Source organism: Microcebus murinus, chromosome 21 (genome assembly GCF_040939455.1).
Source record: "Microcebus murinus isolate Inina chromosome 21, M.murinus_Inina_mat1.0, whole genome shotgun sequence".
NCBI classification, from domain to species: Eukaryota; Metazoa; Chordata; class Mammalia; order Primates; family Cheirogaleidae; genus Microcebus; species Microcebus murinus.
In genome coordinates this window covers 24,247,099-24,269,924 of record NC_134124.1, presented here as the reverse complement: position 1 = coordinate 24,269,924, position 22,826 = coordinate 24,247,099, and the positions used below count along the sequence as shown (strand labels likewise).

At 38.4% G+C, this 22,826-nt stretch overlaps 1 protein-coding gene across 2 annotated transcripts in view; it reads right to left on the bottom strand.

The window, feature by feature from the left end:
- TTC1 (tetratricopeptide repeat domain 1) overlaps positions 1 to 22,826 on the bottom strand; it is a 52,014-nt gene that overhangs the window by 13,471 nt on the left and 15,717 nt on the right. For both annotated transcript variants that reach the window (XM_012786356.3, XM_075996251.1), the window contains exons 3-5: positions 8,500 to 8,560; positions 6,526 to 6,638; positions 482 to 518 (exon numbers count right to left, since the gene is read on the bottom strand). In XM_012786356.3, the coding sequence (XP_012641810.2) occupies positions 482 to 518; positions 6,526 to 6,638; positions 8,500 to 8,560 (211 nt within the window). The remainder of the gene's footprint in view (positions 1 to 481; positions 519 to 6,525; positions 6,639 to 8,499; positions 8,561 to 22,826) is intronic.

Genomic DNA, 22,826 nt, shown 5'->3' with positions numbered 1-22,826 from the left:
AACCTGAAAGGATAATTGAAATGATGGCAAGTAGGTTTGGAAGAATTATTACATATGAAGAGACTACTAATTCACTAATAGAAACCATTCCTCACCATAGTTGTCCCCCTTCCCAAACACACAGATCCAAAAGCCCTGATAGCAGCTAAGATGTTTAATTTGAATCGCAAAGGAAAGTAGTTCAGAGACTATAGGAAGTACATTCTATTCCATGAGTTCTATTGCTAAGGCAGCTTTGAATTTCTCTTCACATATTTACTAATATAGGAGAAACTGGTTGAACTATCCACCCCAAAGCATGCTTACTCTAAGATGACTACTATACAGTATCTCCGAAAATACTGAATTCTAAAGCTTCTTTAAAGGCCCTAGAGGAAGGGTACACGTGCACAACTATACACCTAGCCAAAAGCCCCTCTTTTTGCCTAGGTGAGGTAATGTTCTTATATGTTAACATGTAGTAAGACAAAAAAAGTTGTACCTTTGCTGCAGTCTTTGATGGCCATCTCTTTTTTGTCCTAAAAGGAAAAACAACATTAATATATGTTGCCCTAGTTTTAGCTCAATGGCCCAAAGGCTCAATGACATGATCTCATTAATAACTGTGTGTAGAGGCCGGGTGCGGTGGCTCACACCTGTAATCCTAGCACTCTGGGAGGCCGAGGCGGGCGGATTGCTCAAGGTCAGGAGTTCGAAACCAGCCTGAGCAAGAGCGAGACCCTGTCTCTACTATAAATAGAAACAAATTAATTGACCAACTAATATATATATATATAAAAAAAAAATTAGCCGGGCATGGTGGCACATGCCTGTAGTCCCAGCTACTCGGGAGGCTGAGGCAGGAGGATTGCTTGAGCCCAGGAGTTTGAGGTTGCTGTGAGCTAGGCTGACGCCATGGCACTCACTCTAGCCTGGGCAACAAAGCGAGACTCTGTCTCAAAAACAAACAAACAAACAAAAAAACTGTGTGTAGAGATACAGAATGCTTTTCAAAGAAATCCCATGAAAACAAACATGTTACCTCCAAGATAAAAATCAAAATTAATGTGGGGCTGGTTCTGACCTAAAAGCCTCCTAGTAACAAATGATTCAGGTAGCTTCTTTTCTAAAGTGTCTTTAGATTGTTCTAATTAAACTATTACTTTTGCAAGATACTTTACATTAGAATGCTGATGTTGAGAAGACTTTGTGATCAATAAACAGAGAAAATGATATGTGAATAACTGAATTAATTACCTTCCTCTTTGGATAGTTGTTATACCATCACACTCAAAGTGGTATTTTTCTAGAAAGTATACAGATGGTCCATCTACAGACACTCAGTGTGGCTTGTCATGTAGTCTCAGTTATAAACTTTAATTTATCCATTGATGAAACAAAAATACAAAACAATTCACCAAATAAAATAATTAATTTGACTTGCTGAGTCTTAGAAGCATGGCATAGTGGAAAAAAACAGTGGATGTCAAAAGAACCAGATTCCGGTCTAGCTCTGACCCTAACCTGCTGTTTAATATTGGTCATGCTACTTTCCTTCACTAGGGCTCAGTTTCTCATCTAAAATATGAGCAGGCTGGACTGAATGTTATATAAGATGTCTTCTAGCTCTAAAATGTCTATTTTTCCCAAATTAGAAGTTTTCTGCAATATTAGAGAAATGTTATTTTATTTTATTTATTTATTTTTTTTGAGACAGAGTCTTGCTTTGTTGCCTAGGCTAGAGTGAGTGCCATGGCGTCAGCCTAGCTCACAGCAACCTCAAACTCCTGGCTCAAGCAATCCTCCTGCCTCAGCCTCCCGAGTAGCTGGGACTACAGGCATGAGCCACCATGCCCGGCTAATTTTTTCTATATATATTAGTTGGCCAATTAGTTTCTTTCTATTTATAGTAGAGACAGGGTCTCGCTCTTGCTCAGGCTGGTTTCGAACTCCTGACCTCGAGCAATCCGCCCGCCTCGGCCTCCCAGAGAGCTAGGATTACAGGCGTGAGCCACCGCGCCCGGCCGAGAAATGTTATTTTAAATTAATGTTCAATATTCCTATAATGCCTAGGAATTTAGTAGCAAGTACTAAATATTTTGCAGAATATTTTAGAGTGAAGTCTACTAAATTGTGTTTCAGGATTCAATCAAAAACAGTTTCAGAATGGGGAGTGAATACTTAACGAGTCTGGGGTATCTTTTTAGGGTGATGGAAAAGTTCTGGGACTAGATAGTAGTGATGGTTGTGTAGCATTGTAGCAAGAAAAAGGATATAAAGAAAACATTTTTGTACAGCTGTACAATGTGTTTTTTGTTTTAAGCTAAGTGTTATATAATAGTTGAATGGTTAAAGGTATTTAATGCCACTGAATGGTACACAGTCATGCATCACATAACAATGTTTCAATCAATGATGGACCACATATATGACAGTGATTCCATAAGATTATAATGGAGCTGAAACATTTCTATCACCCAACGAGGTAACAGCCATCTAACGTCACTGTGCAACACATTACTCATGTGTTTGTGTGCTGCTGGTGTAAACAAACCGACTGTGCTGCTGGTGTTATGAAAGTACAGTTATGTATAGTATATAACACTTCATAAAGATAACAAACGACTGTTACTAATACTCTTTATCATTATTTTAGAGCAAGCATCCTCAAACTACGGCCTGTGGGCCACATGCCGCCCACCTAGGACATTTATCCAGCCCACTGGGTGCTTTTGCCGATGCTGCCTGTCCTGCTTAACAGATGACTCGTCCCGGGCCCACAGTGTGCACTCTCCAACAGTTTGAGGGACAGTGAACTGGTCCCCTGTTTAAAAAGTTTGAGGACCCCTATTTTAGAGTCTACTCCTTCTACTAAAAAAAAAAAAAAAGTTAACTGTAAAACAGCCTCAGGCAGGTCCTATAGGAGGTAACCAGAAGAAGGCATTGTTATCATAACAGATGGCAGCTCCATGCCTTTATTGTCCCTGAAGACCTTCCAGTGGGACAAGATGTGGAGGTGGAAGTCAGTGGTATTGATGATTCTGACCCTGTGTGTAGGCCCAAGCTAATGTATGCGCTTATGTCTTACTTTTAATAAAGCAGTTTAAAAAGTTAAAAAAAAAATTAAAAATAGAAAAAAGCTTAAAGAAAAAGGATATAAAGAAAATATTTTTGTACAGCTGTACAATGTGGTTTCTGTTTTAAGCTAAGTGTTATATAATAGTTGAATGGTTAAAAAAATTAAAAAGTTTATAAAGTACAAAAGCTACAGTAAGCTAAGGTTAACTTGTTAATTAAAGAATATGTGTTTTAATACATTTAGTGTAACCTAAGTGGACAATGTTTTTATAAAGTCTATAGTAGAGTACAGTAATGTCCTAGGCCTCCACATTCACTCACCACTTACTCATGGACTTACCCAGAGCAACGTACAGTCCTGCAAGATCCAGTCACGGTAAATGCCCTATACAGGTGTACCACTTTTTATCTTTTATACTGTATTTTTACTGTACTTTTTAAAAATGTTTAGTTAGATATGTTTAGATACACACATACGATGGTGTTACAACTGCCTACAGTATTCAGTACAGTAACATGCTGTGTTTCTAACACAGGAGCAACAGGTTGTACAGTATAGCCTAGGTGTTTAGGAGGCTATGCAATCTAGGTTTGTTGCACAAGGATGAAATTGTCTAAAGACACACTTCTCAGAACTATGCCTGTTGTTAAGCAATCCATGATTGTACTTTAAAATGGTTAAATTGGACAATTTTCTGTTATGTCTATTTTACAAAACACAAAACAAAAAAGGTTCCAGTGGCATCTGGGAAACGCTGTATTGTATCTCTTCCCATGTTCATCACACCAATTCAAATATTAAAAGCTCTAAGAAGTCTTGTAGTAAAGAAATCTGTATAACTTTATATAAGTCAGTATTTCTCCAACTTATCACATTTCCATAAATCAAAGACACATAATTTCCTAATGTTTCTGAAATAGGAATAAATCTTTACAATTTATGTGTACAGCTGCTATGTGGTATTTTTTGTATGCCTAGAAGTGATTACTAAGGTGCAGTGCATTTTACCATCAATTGGCCTCTTCAAATCACAAATTATGGTATTTTACTGCAGAATCCTTTGTTTGAGGCTCATATTCTACGAACAAACACCTCAGGGGACCCAGGTGTCTGCTGCTTTGAGTGGTAGTCTCCAAACCAGAACTAGTTTACCATCCTTTCATAATTTTATATGGATAAATGTCTACATAAAGTAATGTACATAATATATGGACAAAACAAATGTATATAATATATAAAGACAAATCTACCTCTACATATTAAAACAATGTGCATAATATCTAAGGCCAGTAGTTTTAAAAAATTCAGAGACCTTTCTTCTAGGGCTGTCTGCTCTTGTATAACTAGCAAGACCTAGATTTGACAGTCTGCCTTAACACCAGTTTACCACCTCTCTTTCCAGATGAAATGTAAATTTGGCCAGGGGCACTCATTCTGGGATGCTGAGCCTGCAAGCCTGCCTTTCAGAAATTCTTCTTAACCTTTCAAAGCAGTTAACCTATCACTTTCTAAAAAAGTCAGAATATGATCCATATGTCAGGACACTAATCCTGAAAGTTTTCAAGCCTCTAATTTTAGAGTCTTCTCAAAGTATTAAGAATGCAACTTAAAAAAACAAAACAAAAACCTCCACCAACAAAACTATCCTTTGTACAGAAAGCAGTCATAGAGCAATGTTCGTCTGAGTTCTCCTCACATGTGATAAACAAAAGACTAACAAGAGCATACATTTTCCTAATTCAATAAGAGTCTGTTATGCTAGCTCAAACCTAGAAATATCAATAACTTGGGTAACTGTGGAAACAAAGAATCCCAAATGGGTATGATATTAATACATTTTCTCTGACATTGAAGGTATCCTTGATCCCATTTCATAATGATCATGTCCAGTCTGAGAATGTGGCAAGGTGAAGCAATTATGCAAAATTTCCAGTTAAGTGTAAAAATGGTTAGGTGTGGAATCTGATCTCTTGTAAAATGCATTAATTGTTTCACTTTTTAAATTTTTATTTCTTTGAGACAGAGTCTCACTTTGTTGCCCAGGCTAGAGTGCTGTGGTGTCAGCCTAGCTCACAGCAACCTCAAACTCCTGAGCTCAAGCGATCGTCCTGCCTTAGCCTCCCAAGTAGCTGGGACTTTGTAGCTGGCACCACCATGCCTGGCTAATCTTTCTATTTTTAGTAGAGATGGGGTCTTGCTCTTGCTAAGGCTGGTCTCAAACTCCTGACCTCATGTGATCCTCCTGCCTTGGCCTCCCAGTGTGCCAGGATTACAGGTGTGAGCCACCATGCCCGGCTCTATTGTTTTAAATAAACTTAAAACAATTGTTTTATTTTCTCTAATACAAAACATTGGTCTATATACTCTGTACAATTATAGTTTTTCTTCTCTCATGCCACATGAAACACTCCAAAAATACTTTGCCTTGGAGACTGAATCCAACTAATTATACAACAGTCAAAAAAAAGAGACAAAACCTTTCTGTATGCCCAAGCATTCAAGCACACACCTCCTTCTTCACCTCAGGGCCTTAAAAAAAAACAAAAAACTGGTCACCTAAAGTAACTATGGTAGAGGTACTAAAGAATTTCAGGGAATATCAAAGAGACATCCTCTCTAAACAAAAAACCCACTATACCCAATCTTGAGCCAATCATGGTTGCTTAAAGGTAGGTTAAATAACCTACCCTTTGCACTTTGGATGTAAGTAGCCATAGTTAAACAAATGGTATATATTGTTTAAACTCTTCATTTCAATCCAGTGAGACTTACTATGATGACTAAATAGGAAAATCAGACAAATCAGCAACAAATCTAACTTTTTTTTTTTGAGACAGAATCTCACTCTGATGCAAATCTAACTTTTAATACCAATACAGTATAAAAGAAATATGTTTGCACTCTCATCTATTCTACACTCACCCTGCTATACCAGGTTCTCAATCTTTTGGAAATATAAAACACTTCTGAACTTTCCCTGACACCTACTTTGCATTTAAAGATAACTTTCACCCCAACTATTGAACATTTCTCCCAATGTTCATACTTTCAACAGAAAAATCACAATCTTACGAATAAGCCTAGAGTTTCAATCAGTAGTTCTCTGTGCCTTTGAATCCTTATCTTGAATTCTAAGGGTCTAAAATAAGCATCTATAGCTATTCTGGGACATGCACTGCTTGTCTCTGCTTGTTAACCTGCCCTAGTTTAGTGAAAACTTTGCCAGCCTTCCTTCCATGAAAGTATTCACTCAGCTACATTAATGAAGAATGTTAACAGTAATTGGACTCAAGTTTGAAAAAACATTTTTCTGTCCTCCCTGTGCCCTTTATATTAGGGAAACATATGGGCAGGAAAAGGGAGGTAGTAACTTTTAGTCCCGATATGCTAGTTTTTGGAGAGAAACTACCCTATGGAAACAATGCATTCTATGTGCTTCTTAAAAAGAAAAGGTCAAAGATTCATACCTGTTTCATCCTTGCAGCAGCTCTATTTGAAAATAGAATAGATCTGTCTTTTTGGAAGCAGGATGGGCACATCTCCAGGGCTCGACTGTAAGAACTTTCAGCTTCTATATAATCTGAGGATGATATGACAAAGATGAATGGTCATTATGATTTTATTCCTGATGGTATTATATTCCATAGAATCTCAGAATGCATAGTTTGCCAATCATAGGACAAAAATTTCAAATAAAAAGATAGTCATGAGGCCGGGCGCGGTGGCTCACGCCTGTAATCCTAGCACTTTGGGAGGCCGAGGCGGGCGGATTGCTCAAGGTCAGGAGTTCGAAACCAGCCTGAGCGAGACCCCGTCTCTACCAAAAATAGAAATAAATTAATTGACCAACTAAAAATATATATACAAAAAATTAGCCGGGCATGGTGGCGCATGCCTGTAGTCCCAGCTACTCGGGAGGCTGAGGCAGGAGGATCGCTTGAGCCCAGGAGTTTGAGGTTGCTGTGAGCGAGGCTGACGCCACGGCACTCACTCTAGCCTGGGCAACAGAGTGAGACTCTGTCTCAAAAAAAAAAAAAAAAAAAAAAAAAAAGATAGTCATGGTCTATTAAGTTCTGGACAGTAAAAGTCATTCTTCCTATCCTCTCTCTTTGAAGAAATAGAGCTTGCTTGTGCCAATCTCATGAGGTGTGCTTGGCAAACTGACAGCTGAACCTGTAGTTGGTGAAGAGCCCTCAATGCTCAGGAGTCCTAGCATGCCCTAGATGTTCAGCTTTTATTTGACTTATCAATTTAGCAAGGAGTTTTCAGAGGAGGTTAGGGAACTGCACAGATGAAAGAAACTAAACTCTGGAACCATGGCCTGGGATCAAGAAAAAAATTCTATGTATCCATTTTTATTAAGGCTATTATGTTTTCATTTAGTCAACCTGGCTAAAATTGCATCCATGAAATGTTTGGAGAGAAACATTTTATGGAGCTAAAACCAACAATGTAAAAATCAGTATTTAATTCAAGACTTCAAAAGAGAAAATGGTGATACATTTATATATTCATTGTTATATGAAGAATTATGGTCAGGATATTAAGAAAATAACCTACTCACTCCTTTCTCTGGTTTGAAATATTTAATATTAACATATAAAGAGAAATGCTTTCAAAATTAGAAGCATTAGTTTCTAGTAGAAAAAAAAGAAATGTTGATGCCTTGCACCTTGTAAAAAAAAAAAAAAAAAAGAAATGATAATTACTGTACTAGGATATAAGAAAAAAAATTTTAAACCTGAAAATAACTAGCGAAAAATGTTAACACTTCTAGATTTCTGAAGCATATACAGTTTGAGATGTGACAGAAGGCTATTGTAAGATCAAATAGTTTCCCCAAATTATTGGAATGAACTGCCAAATTATTTCGAAGCAAATGTAGGACATGTGGAAGCACATGAAGAAAAAACATCTTTCTACTTAAACTAGCGAAAGAAAAAAAGCACATAAAAGAGCAACACTTCTGAAGTAGTATAGACAATTAAAAAAAAAAAAAAAGAGCAACCAAAGAACAGGCAAAGTACTTCCCTAGGCCATAATGAAGTGGTCAGGCCTGTTGTTACAGTACTTTAGCAAGTGAGGAATGTGGACCCAATTTTTGCAGCAATGTGGCAAAAAGCCTTTTATCATTCAAGGCTAGTGTTTTCCAAAGCAACAGCTGAAAAGTTTTATCCCTGATTTCTGGATTAACAGATAGTGGATTACAGAAAAGAAAAACTGTACCTGGGCCAACAGACACATGGTAACTGGTCACGGTCAGCTAAAAACAATTTGGCCTGGTAAAAAACCTAAAATTCCAAGGTGCTGAGAAGCAACATTATATTGTGAGTTTAGGTTTGCTAGTTGTTTCCAAATGTTCTTTAGTGTTTCTTCACAGGCTCTAAAACAGGATGAGGAGTCAAGATGATCAGATATCAGTGCTAAAACAGTTATCTTACCTCCTTTCTTAAACTGCTCATTTCCCTCCTCCTTTAGTTTAGTGCTCTCTTCTCTTCTTTTCTGAAAGAGATCAGACAATTACATAATTTCTCATAATATTATTATAAATGAACAAAAACGTCTGCTTTCTTTACACACAAGTCTATTTAATAGGCTGCAACTGACTTTTAAGGACTGGATCAGTTTCACCTAAAACTCAAATAGTGATAGAGGAAAAAGAGATGACCATAATTGATTGTATTCTTGATGTTTAAAACACAAAACCGGCCGGGCGCGGTGGCTCACGCCTGTAATCCTAGCTCTCTGGGAGGCCGAGGCGGGCAGATCGCTCGAGGTCGGGAGTTCGAAACCAGCCTGAGCAAGAGCGAGACCCCGTCTCTACTATAAATAGAAAGAAACTAATTGGCCAACTAATATATATAGAAAAAATTAGCCGGACATGGTGGCTCATGCCTGTAGTCTCAGCTACTTGGGAGGCTGAGGCAGGAGGATTGCTTGAGCCCAGGAGTTTGAGGTTGCTGTGAGCTAGGCTGACGCCACGGCACTCACTCTAGCCTAGGCAACAAAGCAAGACTCTGTCTCAAAAAAAAAAAAAAAAAAACAACACAAAACCTAGGTTTTCTTGGCATGTTCTTTGCTATCTATGTTATCTTTTGCATGGAATGCTAATTTAGGTGTCATTTAATTTTTATTCACTCAGAAATGAAACTAAATGACATACCCAATGGTTTGCATACCAGTGTAAATTCAAATTCTGACTTCTATTGCTTACTGTGATAGCATGGTCTTGGACAAATTTCCCAATTTGTCCTTTCGGAGCCTTAGCTTCTTCATCTAAAAAATTAAGCTTTAACAGTTTTATGGATGAATATTTAATGGATTAATGTGATAATGTACTTAAAGCCTCCAATACAGTGATTAGCAAGGACTCAGTAAATATATACTGGTTTTTTCTTTCTGTAAAAGAAGTAATTTAATACTATATGGAGACATACAGGATGGTGGGAGAATGCATTAAGAGGATAAGCCATGTCTGCAAGGTCAGGGCACTGTGCTGTTAGCAGGCTAACACTGGGAAATTTAAAGAAACCTAAATAAATCTCTCTTTTCTTAGCTTCTTCAAACTCAGAAATTCACACAGATGGCCAGCCACCCACCAAACACAAAGGCAGAGAGAAAGTTATCCTGCAAAGCAAAGATGACACGTGCTGAGTCTATGCACGCTTTCTTCCTGAACATCTTAACAATATGGTTGGCACATGCCAAACTGGCAGAAGAGTCTGCCTGCCTGCCACTTTTGACAGAGCTTTTTTTTTTTTTTTTCTTTAAAACAGAGAATTCCCTTTAATCCCTCCCTCACTTTTCTTTTTTTTAAAGAGATGGGGTCTCACTAAGTTGCCTGGCTTGAGTGTAGTGGTTATTCAAAGGCACAATCATGATGCACTACAACCTTGAACTCCTGGACTCAAGTGATCCTTCTGCCTCGGGCTCCTGAGTAGCTGGGACTACAGGCACACATCATCAGGCCCAGCTAACCTCCCTTCATTTTTGAAGCTTGTGATTAAATAAAAACTTTAAAGGGGGGAAATATAGTTAGCAGGGTATTTCAAACAGAGGAGAAGCCTGGATCCTGAACAATTAGTACTCTTAACTTAAATTAGGAACCAAAGTAAAAATATTATTTTTCTAAAAAAGATTTGTAAATGTGCTATTGCTGAGATCAGGGTGTTTCCCAAATGCCTTATTATTATAATACTGTGGATAAAACAGAGCACTTGATAAAATGTCAATAAATGAACTAAAAGGTAAGTATAAACTGAATCTAATTTTTATGGTGTCTACCATGTGCCAAACACGCAGCAGATACAAATCCTAATTCACTTAAGATATAACATATATGAGGAAGGGCTATTCTAAGGAAATTCAGAAAAAATAAAATGGGTAGTGGTGATGGAGGAAATAAAAATACAAGAATGTGGCCACATTTGCCAGCACTTCCCACAAGAGAGGTGCCTGGATTGCAATGAGCCCTACTGTATTGTTTACAGTTTTTGTATGCAAGCAAAAGACTACCTTAAGCAAACAATTTTAAGGGGTAAGTTTATTGGAAAGATATTAGGGGTCACAGAATCAATGGGAGGCTTAAAGAACAGGCTTAGAAAACAGGCAGAACTCAAGGCAGCTAGCTCTATTAAGAAGAAGAAAGTGGTCAGGCGTGGTGGCTCATGCCTGTAATCCTAGCACTCTGGGAGGCCGAGATGGGAGAATTGCTCAAGGTCAGGAGTTAGAGACCAGCCTGAGCAAGAACAAGACTCCATCTCTACTAAAAATAGAAAGCGGATCATCTGGACAACAAAAAATATATAGAAAAAATTAGCCGGGCATGGTGGCACATGCCTGTAGTCCCAGCTACTCAGGAGGCTGAGGCAGAAGGATTGCTTGAGCTCAGGAGTTTGAGGTTGCGGTGAGCTAGGCTGACACCACTGCACTCTAGCCCGGGCATCAGAGTGAGACTCTGTCTCAAAAAAAAAAAAAAAAGATTACAACACAGGAGAATTCCTCCAAACAGGAAGAGGAGTTGGATGCTGGAGAGCCAAGAAAACAGAACAAATCCAGTTAACAGTTATTTGAAAAAATGGAAATTCCTTAGAAAAGGATAATTCATCAAGTTATTAGAGCTTAATGCTCATCCTTTAAGAACTTTCTATTTCCTTTGCTTTGACTCTAATCTCAGGCAACTTTCTGATCCATAATCTGTTCTTCAGAGTCAACTCATTAGGAATGCTCTATGAACAGATGAATCACTCAGACTGCGAGATGAGGCTCTTTGTGAAGTGTGTGTGTGTGTGTGTGTGTGTGTGTGTGTGTGTGTGTGTGTGTGTGTAAAAGAGGGTGTGTTTGTGTTTTAGAAGACCTATCATTCTTTGGTAAATTTATAACATCAGGTTCCCAGTGGGCAAAGCCTAGACCTAACATACACGCAGAAAGGACTTACTGATAAGGAGCAGCCACCCTGAGAAAAGCTCACCATTTCTTTTTAAGCAGGAGGACTAAAAGTTGAACCAACAAAGTGAAGGGCTCCAGAACATAATTCTGAGATTATTTTAAGAAAGACATCTTATTGTTTTGGCTGATAAACCACAACCCAGTGGCTTATTAAGCAGTAAACAATGAGAAAGAACTGCTGCTTCCCTCTCCACAGATTGTATAAATTGAGGATTAATGCAATTATCAATATCATGTTGAACATCTCCTTGGAAACAGCTAAAAATAGCACTTGAAGGAGAAAGTTGTACTACTCCCAGCTGTGCAAAGAGCTTTGTACTTGATCCCAGTACAAAGACCATGATTTATTCTGCAGCCTGAATATACTCTTTCTCCAAAGGATGACATGCATATTGTATTAATATAATGTTATTGGAATTCAAGGACAGATTTTATAGTGTATGCGTCTTACTTAGCATGCTAAGTGCCAGAAGCATTTACACATACATGAGCTGGTTGTGCTGCTATTCTGCAGCACCATCAGAGGCAAATCTTTTCAGGTTTTGTTCTACAAACAGAAGCTTCTAATGTGGTTAGGAGCCCTCTTACACGCCTCCACAGTGATTTTTAACACATTCCAAGGAGGCCTCGCAGGGAAACATCTGCTCTTGAATTATACTTCCACAGAAATAGGATCCAAAGAAATTTTACAGGGCTCTACTCAGTACTCCTCCCCATTACTGGAAACTCAAGGGGGAAATAATGACACTATTCTGCATTGTAAATCATCATAGGAACTGCCAAGAAAAACCCCAAATAGACAATGTCCTCAACAAATAAAATTTATTTCAACAATTACTACCACAACTGCAAACTTCTCAGCTTGGTATTCAAAATTTAGTACAACCTACACCATCATAGCATCTTACTGCTTAAAATCTGCTGTCACATACACTAGCTCATTTATTTTTCAAAACAATTCTGAGAGGTAAGCATGGAAGTCTTTACCCATTTAACAGGTGAAAAAAATCAAGACTTAGAAATCTCTTATTCTTTATACTACATCAAACTTCTAACCTACCTAACCTATCTCACGTTACTACCCAAGACTAAGGATCCCTTCTAGAGTCACATCTTATTATTTTCTCACAATACTTACCATGTTTATTCTTCATTCCATCTGATTGCTCATGCATCCCCACCTTGGAATGCTCTTCCTTATCCCCCTTCCAACTCCCCAAACAAAATTTTCCCTAGTTTTCAAAGTCTAGCACAAACCATATTTCCTTCCCTGGGCCACCTTTCGTTTCCTTTCCCACAGGATCTTTCTTTGAACGCAGACTGTACATACCGCTTCTAATCTGGGAATTCAATTCTGCCTTACAGATTTTTTTAAAAAATTATAAAAACATACAAATGTTTAGGTTACGTAAAAAATAAAAATTAAAAAAAAAATTATAAAAACAATAAAAGCATTGTAAAAAGTTTGGAATGTTACTTAATGCTTAAATGGTTTCATGGGTTGTAGAATGCTTTTAAGCTCTCAGACTTAAGCAAAAGAGGCTCCTGTGAAGGCCCTCCTCTAGCCCCACCCATTCCCCATAGGACTCTTTTAGACCATGTTCCAGGTACTGAGTTCCCCAGGATTTCCTGCTCAGGCCTTCCTAGCCTACTTCCAGGATCTGCAGGGGCCTTTTACTTAGGTCTGTCCTCCCAAGGGTGAACTTTGTTGTAAACCTACAACATAATACTCCAGGTGCAATATTTTGTACTTTGCCTGCCCTAGACCTGGAATTGGCCATTTCTCCAAGGAACCCTGGATCCTTTTAGTGTGGAATGGTATTTAGAAACCAAGATCTGGGTGCTAGTGTGCTCAGTGTTACTAGGGTATTACTGCTTTTAGGCCCTCTCAGTGAACAAACCCGGGAAACACATCTTTAAAAAAACCAAAAAAACAAAAAAAAAAAAACCCAGAACAAAAACCTCATGAGTACAAAGACTTAAAGTGAAATCCAACAAAAGAAGTTTCTTCCTCACCTTCCCTCACAATGAAAACTCTAGTTCTCAGAATAGCAATATATTTACTAATTTGCTCTAACTAACCTACGATAAACTAGAGTTTCAAAATTACTATACAAATATCATTACCAACAATGAACCTACTATGTAAAGTTCAAGGTTTCACTATAGTTCTTTTAGACTTTAAAGGTACACAGAGTCGGTGTCCAAAGTTACTGAAATTATTTTCTCTACATAATTGATTTGTTACAGTTAATTTTTTCTGTTTGTAGTTTTTTTTTTTTTTTCCCTCTGTCGCCTGGGCTAGAGTACCATGGCATCAGCCTAGCTCACAGCAACCTCAAAATCCTTAGCTTAAGCGATCCTCTTGCCTCAACCTCCTGAGTAGCTAGGACTACTGGTGCATGCCACCATGCCTGACTAATTTTTTTCTATTTTAGTAGAGATAGGGTCTTGCTCTTGCTTAGAGCTCAGGCTGGTCTTGAACTCCTAAGCTCAAGAGATCCTTCCACCTTGGCCTCCCTGAATGCTAGGATTACAGGCATGAACCACCCTTGCACTGGCCCTTGTTTATAGTCAATTTTAAGGCTTTTTTCTCATCCTTTGATTTAATAGTTACACAGTTCAAGACTCAATACTATGTGGAATTTCTGATGTGGCAAAGTAGGGAGGCTGCCAAATCCTCTTTCTCTAAAAACCAACCAATTATAAAACTAGACAAAATTATAAAAACCCACCATTGCAGTGCCCTGGAAATTGACCAGAGGCTTAAAAAGCAACACTTATTTGTGAAAAACTACTGAACTGCAGGAAAATACCATGAAAATCTGTGGTGTACTTGCCAGGGACTGCTCCCACTCTTCTCCCCATCATTCAATGTGTAATTCTAAAAGAGCGAGGCAGGCTGTGAATAACCAGCAGTTTCACTGCTGGAGGAAGTGGACCTGCTTTGGAGCAGGAGATAAAATAATCCATGTCCAGTGGTGCTATCAGTCATAAGTAGCAATGTGAGTGGCAAGCAAATGGGGAAGGGCAGGGGTTTTACTAGTCTGAGGTTGCAGTCCCTGTTAAGAGCTGGCAAGGACCCATCGACTAGTCAGAAATGTAACAGGGAGATGTAGGAAGAGACCATCACAGAGGTGCTTGATAAGCTCTCCAAATATCCGTGGCTGACTAATGACGGTGCACATGTTTGGAGATGATTAAGAGTTGAAGCTACTCATATACGCTTGTACTAACAGGAACCTATGCACATGCAATGAGGAGACATAAGAGGGTCCAGCTGGGCCAGATTTGAAAACTGCCTGAACTTTGAATGTACTTCTGATTCCACACAGAGACCCACACAGTGGGTGAGGCCTCACTGGTTTGAGGTGTTGAACATATCTATGACTAATTATTGGCTGACCACTAAGCTATGCAGAAAAAGAAAGCCCAAGAAAGGCAAGCGTAAAAGTAAAAATAAAAAACATAAACAAAACTCTACTGAGCAGAGCCATTAGTGGCCACACCCCACAGGGGAAATGGATTTCACAGCTAAATCCAGGTAAATTACTAAATAAGTAAACAAACAAAATAGTAACTACAAAAATAACAAGGGTGGGTGGGGAGTCAGAATCCAGAGCTGCTACAATATTACCTAAAATGTCTAGTTTCAAAAAAAAAAAAAAATTACAAGACATGCAATAAGACAGGAAAGCTTGACCCACAATCAGGAAAAAAAAAAGCAGTCAACAGGAAGTATCCTCAGAAGTTAGATCTAGCAAAGATTTGAAAGTAATTATAAATAAAAATGTTCAGGCCGGGCGTGGTGGCTCACGCCTGTAATCCTAGCACTTTGGGAGGCTGAGGTGGGCGGATTGCTCAAGGTCAGGAGTTCGAAACCAGCCTGAGCGAGACCCCATCTCTACCAAAAATAGAAATAAATTAATTGACCAACTAAAAATATATATACAAAAAATTAGCTGGGCATGGTGGCGCATGCCTGTAGTCCCAGCTACTCGGGAGGCTGAGGCAGTAGGATCGCTGAGCCCCGGAGATTGAGGTTGCTGTGAGCCAGGCTGACGCCACGGCACTCACTCTAGCCTGGGCAACAAAGTGAGACTCTGTCTCAAAAAAAAAAAAGAAAAGAAAAAAAAAAAAAAGAAAAAAAGAAAAAAAAAAAGGAAAAAATGTTCAAAGAAGTAAAGAAAACTGTGTTTACAGACATAAAGGAGAGCATGATGATTTAAAAAAAAAAAAAGGAGAACCATGATAAAGTGACAAATTATTTAAAAACAAAAACAAAACAAAAAACAAAGTCCAAAAGTTCAATAAATGAAAAATTCACAGAGGGAATCAACAGCAGATCTGAACTTACATAAGAAAGAATAAATAAACCTGAAGTTGGCTCAATAAGAACTATATCCAAGCCAAAGAATGAGGAGAAGTAAAAAGATTGGAGAAAAATGTACAGAACCCTTACAATATCAATGGAAGTCCCAGAAGAAGGGGAAAGAGAAAAGGACAGAGTATTTATTTATTTATTTATTTTTGAGACAGAGTCTTGCTTTGTTGCCCAGGCTAGAGTGCCGTGGCGTCAGCCTAACTCACAGCAACCTCAAACTCCTGGGCTCAAGCAATCCTCCTGCCTCAGCCTCCCGAGTAGCTGGGACTACAGGCACACGCCACCATGCTGGCTAATTTTTTCTATATATATATTAGTTGGCCAATTAATTTATTTCTATTTGTAGTAGAGACGGGGTCTCGCTCTTGGTCAGGCTGGTTTCGAACTCCTGACCTGGAGCAATCCGCCTGCCTCAGCCTCCCAAAGTGCTAGGATTACAGGCGTGAGCCACCGCGCCTGGCCAAGGACAGAATATTTAAAGAAATAAAGGCTAACTTGAAAATTCTGATGAAAGACATTCATCTAAAGATCAAAGAAACTCATCTCAGTGAACCCTAAATAGAAAAGAAAACTACATCTAAAAACACAAGAGCCAAACTGGTGAAAGATAAAGACAAATAGAAAATTTGAAAGCAACAGGAGAAAAATGGTATAAGGGAACAACTAATTTATGACTTCTCACCAGAAACAATGGAGGCCAGAAGGCATAATTATGTAACGACATAATTAAAATGGTGAAAGGAAAAAAAAGTCAATGAAGAATTATTGTCTTTAGCAAAATTAACTCAAAATGAAGGCAAAATGAAGACATGCACAGATGAAGACAGAATTTACTGCTACAAATCCTGCCTTACAATACGTAAATACTAAATAAGTAGTCAGTATAAGGCTTAAGGAAATGACACTTGATGGTCACTCAAAATCATGGGAAGAAATGAAGAACACCAGAAGTGGTAAATATATCGAAGACTAATAGCATTTTCTCTCTTTTCTTAATATCTTTAAAAGACAAAGGATTATAAAAAGCATTAATTATGACACTAGATGGTTTGGTTTACAACCTATATTGATACAGAAAGCAAATGAAAATGGTAGTACAAAGCTGGGGGGAGGAAATGGAGCTATATTAAAGCCAAGTTTCTATATTTTACTGAAAATAAAGATGACTTTAAAGAGATCTTTGAAGTTCTAGACCATGAAGTATTTTATGATCTACACTCATGGTACATTTAGACTTAACAGCTATAGTTAGTTTCTGATGCTTTAATACGCTAGTCATTTAATCCTCACAACAACTTTATGATAGGTACTATTATAATTCCACTTAACGGCAAGTTAAATGATAGAGCTAGGGCAGATCTGTCTAACACTTTAAAGTTTATGTTCTTAACCACAAGCCTTTATTTAACTATAGTGAGTTCAAGCATTTTTTCATACAAACCCATATTGTCTTCCACAGGTGTGGAAATAAAGAATTGTTGGCAGGAAGTAGAAATTGAGTAGGGCACAGAAACTGCTGCAAAAAGGTGAGCACAGAGCTTATAATTTTCATAGTCCTAAAGTCACTTCTAATTCCCTTGCTGTCAAGAATTAGGGCATTTGAAAAGAGGATGACACTGCTCCAGAACACGTTACTGAGTCACAGAGTGCTGATCGATAGTCATTTGGAGACCTATGTTAAAAATAAACTTGTTCCTCACTGAATCAGGGATTTGGACCACAAGTCTTAGATTGTTCTATTATTAATCTAAGACCATCTTCCACAGAGCTAGCAAAATAGGTTCCTTTCTACATCTTTGCTGATGGACCAATTCAATTTGCAAATATTTAAAAATCTATTTTTTGCGTGATTGTTCACAGTCAGTTACAGATTGAACTCCTTGTTCTACTACTTTCCCCCCTCCTCACTACTGCACTTGACTAGTCTTAAAAAAAAAAAAAAGAAAAAAAAAAAAAAAATCTATTTTTTGCCTTCACAAATATGGCGATGCTCAAAATTTTTTTTTAACTCTATTTTCCAGGGAATGATTTTCTTGAGTTAGAGGATAAGAGAGAATTTCAGGTTTCATAGGAAACTGTACTTTCTTGAAGACAAAGAAAAAACTTTGAAATATTACATTGCAAAAAACCATCTTAAAAAACATATAGCCTAAGCTAGAGTGCAGTGGCATGATTATAGCTCACTGCAACCTCAAATTCCTGGACTCAAGTGATCCTCCCACTTCAGACTCTCAAGTAGCTGGGACTATAGGTGTACACCACCACACCCGGTTAACTTTTATATTTTTTGTTGAAACAGGGTCTTGTTCTTGCTCAGGCTGGTCTCAAACTCCTGACTTCAAGCAGATACCTCCAAAAGTGTTAGGATTACAGGTGTGAGCCACCGTGCCCAGCCCAAAATAATCTCTTAAGTGATGTTCTTCAGTGTCTTCTTTAATGCCACCAAAGATTTTTTTGCAGTTAAGTGGGCCCATGGTCTTTGAGAATCTTCTCTAGAGACAGTCCTCTTTGGTCTACAGCTCTTCCATCCTCCAGGTGTGGCCTTGCATTCATGGCTGCATCCATCTCCTCCACACTGGCATACGTGACAAACCTAAAGCCCCTGGAATGCTTGCTGTTTGGATCTCTCATTACCAAATAGTCCACGAGCATTTCCCATTGCCCAAAGTGCCTTCTGAGACTTTCATCAGCTGTTTCAAAGCTCAGCGCTCCATGAAGAGCTTCCACAGCTGTTCAGGCTCTTGAAGAGATTCTGACTTAGACACCACACCAGTGGGAAGAAAGACTTTAACTATACTTCCTCGGCAAGGTCCACTGAGGTTCTTTGATGTCACTATAAACTCAGGTTTTAAATGATAATGACAAACAAGTATAAGGTGAACATTTGTAGAGGGACACAAACTTCATGTTTGTTGCTATTAAAACTAAGATCATTGAGGCAAAGATGGACTTTTCAAAATGGCACTAGGATAACTTGGTAGTCATTAGGAAAAAGATAAAATTAGATCCACAGGTCACTTCCTATACAAGAATAAACTTGAAATGGATTGGGGATCTAAATGTAAAAAGTGAGAAGAAAATGTAGGTGAATTCCTCTTTGACATCAGTATGGGGAATGGCTTTCTAACTCTGATTCAAAATCCAAAGGTAAGGCCGGGCGCTGTGGCTCACGCCTGTAATCCTAGCTCTTGGGAGGCCGAGGCGGGCGGATTGCTCAAGGTCAGGAGTTCAAAACCAGCCTGAGCAAGAGCGAGACCCCGTCTCTACTATAAATAGAAAGAAATTAATTGGCCAACTGATATATATATATATAAAATTAGCCGGGCATGGTGGCGCATGCCTGTAGTCCCAGCTACCCGGGAGGCTGAGGCAGAAGGATCACTCGAGCCCAGGAGTTTGAAGTTGCTGTGAGCTAGGCTGACGCCATGGCACTCACTCTAGCCTGGGCAACAAAGCGAGACTCTGTCTCAAAAAAAAAAAAAACAAAATCCAAAGGTAAGACAAGAAAAGATTACTAAATCTGATTACAGAAAAACTAAAATAATTATTTGGCCAACAAAATAAAACAAACATTCCACTATAAACAAAGTCAAAAGACAATGGACATCAGATACTTGTACATTTATGTTTGTAACAGCATTAATCACAATAGCCAAAAGGTGGAAGCAACCTGAGTGTCCATGGATGGATGAATGGATAAATAAAATGTGATATTATACATACAATGGAATACTATTCAATCTTTGGAAGGAATGAAGTTCTCATACATGCTACAACATGGATGAATCTTGAAAACATCATGCTTAGTGAAATAAGCCAGACACGAAAGGACATTGTATTAATATGATTCCACTTATATAATATAAGGTACCTAAAGAGTAGTCAAATTCATAAAGACAGAAAGAAAGTAGGATGGTGGTTATTAGGGTATAGGGGAAAGAGGGAGTGGGGAATTACTGTTTAATGGATATGGGGTTTCAATTTGAGAAGATGAAAAGTTCTGGAGATGGACAGTGGTAATGGTTGTTCAACAATGCAAATGTACTTAATGCAACTGAAGTGTACACTTAAAAATGATTAATAGGTAAATTTTATGCTATGTATACTTTACCACAATTAAAAACAAAAATGGAAAAACAGGGAGAAGATATTTGCAACATATACCACAAGAGCCAAAATCTCTGATACATTTTTAAAAACTCTTAAAAGTTGAGGACCGAAGGAGTAAAACTCCATAGAAAAATGGGGAAAAGAAGAGACAATTCACAAAAAATGGCCCTCAAATATATGAAAAAATGCTTGAACTCGCTATAATTAAATAAAGGCAACATAAAATAACACTGAGATATGCTTTCTCTATCAGACCGGCAAAAATTAAAAGGTATGACAACATATACTATGGATGAGGCTGTGAGGAAAGAGGACCCCTCATACACTCACTGCTGGTGGGGATGCAAACTGGTACAACCCTTCTGGAGGGGGATGTGACAATTCCTAAGAAAGTTATATATGCACACTTACCTGGTTTTTTTTGTTTTTTTTTTTTAAGAGGTGGAGTTTTTGTGGGGGGAGGGCAGAAAGGACATTTATTGAAACCTTAAAATCTGTACCCCCATAATATGCTGAAATAAAAAAAAAACAACACAGCCGTGCGCGGTGGCTCACGCCTGTAATCCTAGCTCTCTGGGAGGCTGAGGCGGGCGGATTGCTCGAGGTCAGGAGTTCGAAACCAGCCTGAGCAAGAGCGAGACCCTGTCTCTACTATAAATAGAAAGAAATTAATTGGCCACCTAATATATATAGAAAAAATTAGCCGGGCATGGTGGCGTATGCCTGTAGTCCCAGCTACTCCAGAGGCTGAGGCAGAAGGATTGCTTGAGCCCAGGAGTTTGAGGTTGCTGTGAGCTAGTCTGACGCCACGGCACTCACTCTAGCCTAGGCAACAAAGCGAGACTCTGTCTCAAAAAAAAAACCAAAAAAAAAAAAACCACAACAACAACAACAAAAAAAAGAGGTGGAGTTTTGCTATGTTGCCCAGGTTGGCCTTGAAATGCTGGGCTCAAGTGGTCCTCCCACCTCAGCCTTCCCAAGTAGCTGGGACTATAGCCACGTGCCACTGCACCTGGCTGCACCTACCTTTTGACCCAACAATCCCATTTTAAGGAATCTAACCTGAAGATACATCTCCAACAATACGAAAATATACACGTGAGATTATTCATTGCAGTAATGTTTGTAATTGCAAAATAATGAACATAATCTGAATGCTTATGCATAGGAGTGATTAAATAAATGATGGCACCCACATATAATAGAGTACTATTTAGCTGGAAAAAAAGACTGCAGATACGCTATGAACTGATATAATTTTTTCCAGGACACACTGTTAAGTGAAAAAAATGAAGTATAATAAAGTATGTGTAATATGCTAGCTTTCACATAAAAAAGGATAGCACATCTTATATTTTCCTGGTTAGAGCTGGAACCCATACTACTAAGTGAAGTATCCCAAGAATGGAAAAACAAGCACCAGATATATTCTCCAGCAAACTGGTATTAACTGAGTAGCACCTAAATGGACACATAGGTACTACAGTAATAGGGTATTGGGCAGGTGGGAGGGGGGAGTGGGCGGGTATATACATACATAATGAGTGAGATGTGCACCATCTGGGGGATGGTCATGATGGAGACTCAGACTTTTGGGGGGAGGGGGGGAAATGGGCATTTATTGAAACCTTAAAATCTGTACCCCCATAATATGCCGAAATAAAAAAAAAAAAGGAATATAAGAAAATACACATGTATCTGCTTATTTGTGTAAAAGAAATACAGGTTGGACAGAATAGAAACTAAAGAGATTGGTTACCTAGGGAGTAGGTGAAAAAGGGGTAGAAAAAACTGGAATGAGGCAGTAGGGATGAAGAGCGAGTAATATTTGTTCAGTGTACCTTTTTGTATAACTCTGACTAGGAGAACCAGTTATGTTTCATACACCCAAAAACAAAAAATGAAAATAAACCAAGATGTACGGGGAACCCAAAATGGAATACAAATAGTAACAAATGAACCTAACTGTATTTCAGATTGATGTAGATGGGAAAAAACAATCCAACCTAAGTAACTCTCAAGGTACCTCCCTCAAGATATTAATTACAAAGGAAAATTTACATAAAACTTTATAGGGAAGAAAGAGGACCACCCTAACCAACTGATCAAAGTTAAGATCACTAGTAATAAGATGTAACACCACACAACTGTGGACAGGATGCACTGTAAAGGGCACAACATCGCTTCTGGGGTATTTTTGCCCCAAACACATAATTTCAGTGGAATCACACACAAAAAATTAGACAAATCCAAACTGAGGGATAGTATACGAAATAACTGAGTACACTAAGGACATAGAAGACAAGGAAAGATTGTGGAATCATCATCAACTGGAGGAAACTAAGGCAACATGAAAACTAAATGCAACATGGGATATTGGACTGGATCCTGGAACAGAAAAAAAGACATTCATAGAAAATGTGATGAAACTCAAGGTCTGTAGTTTATAGTATTGTACTAATGTTTATTTCCTGGTTTTGATAATTGCATTAGGATTATGTGAGCTGTTAACATTAGGGGAAGCTGAAAACTATGATTTTTGCTACTGTTACAGAGTCTCATTCTGTTGCCCAGGCTAGAGTGCCCTGTTGTCGGCCTAGCTCACAGCAACCCCAAACTCCTGGGCTCAAGCAATCCTCCTGCCTCAGCCAGCCCAGCTAATTTTTTTATATATATATTTTTTAGTTGGCCAATTAATTTCTTTCTGTTTATAGTAGAGACGGGGGTCTCACTCTTGCTCAGGCTTGGATTTTTGCTACTGTTCTCTAAGTGTAAAATGATTTCAAGGCTGGGCATGGTGGCTCACTCCTATAACCCCAGCACTTA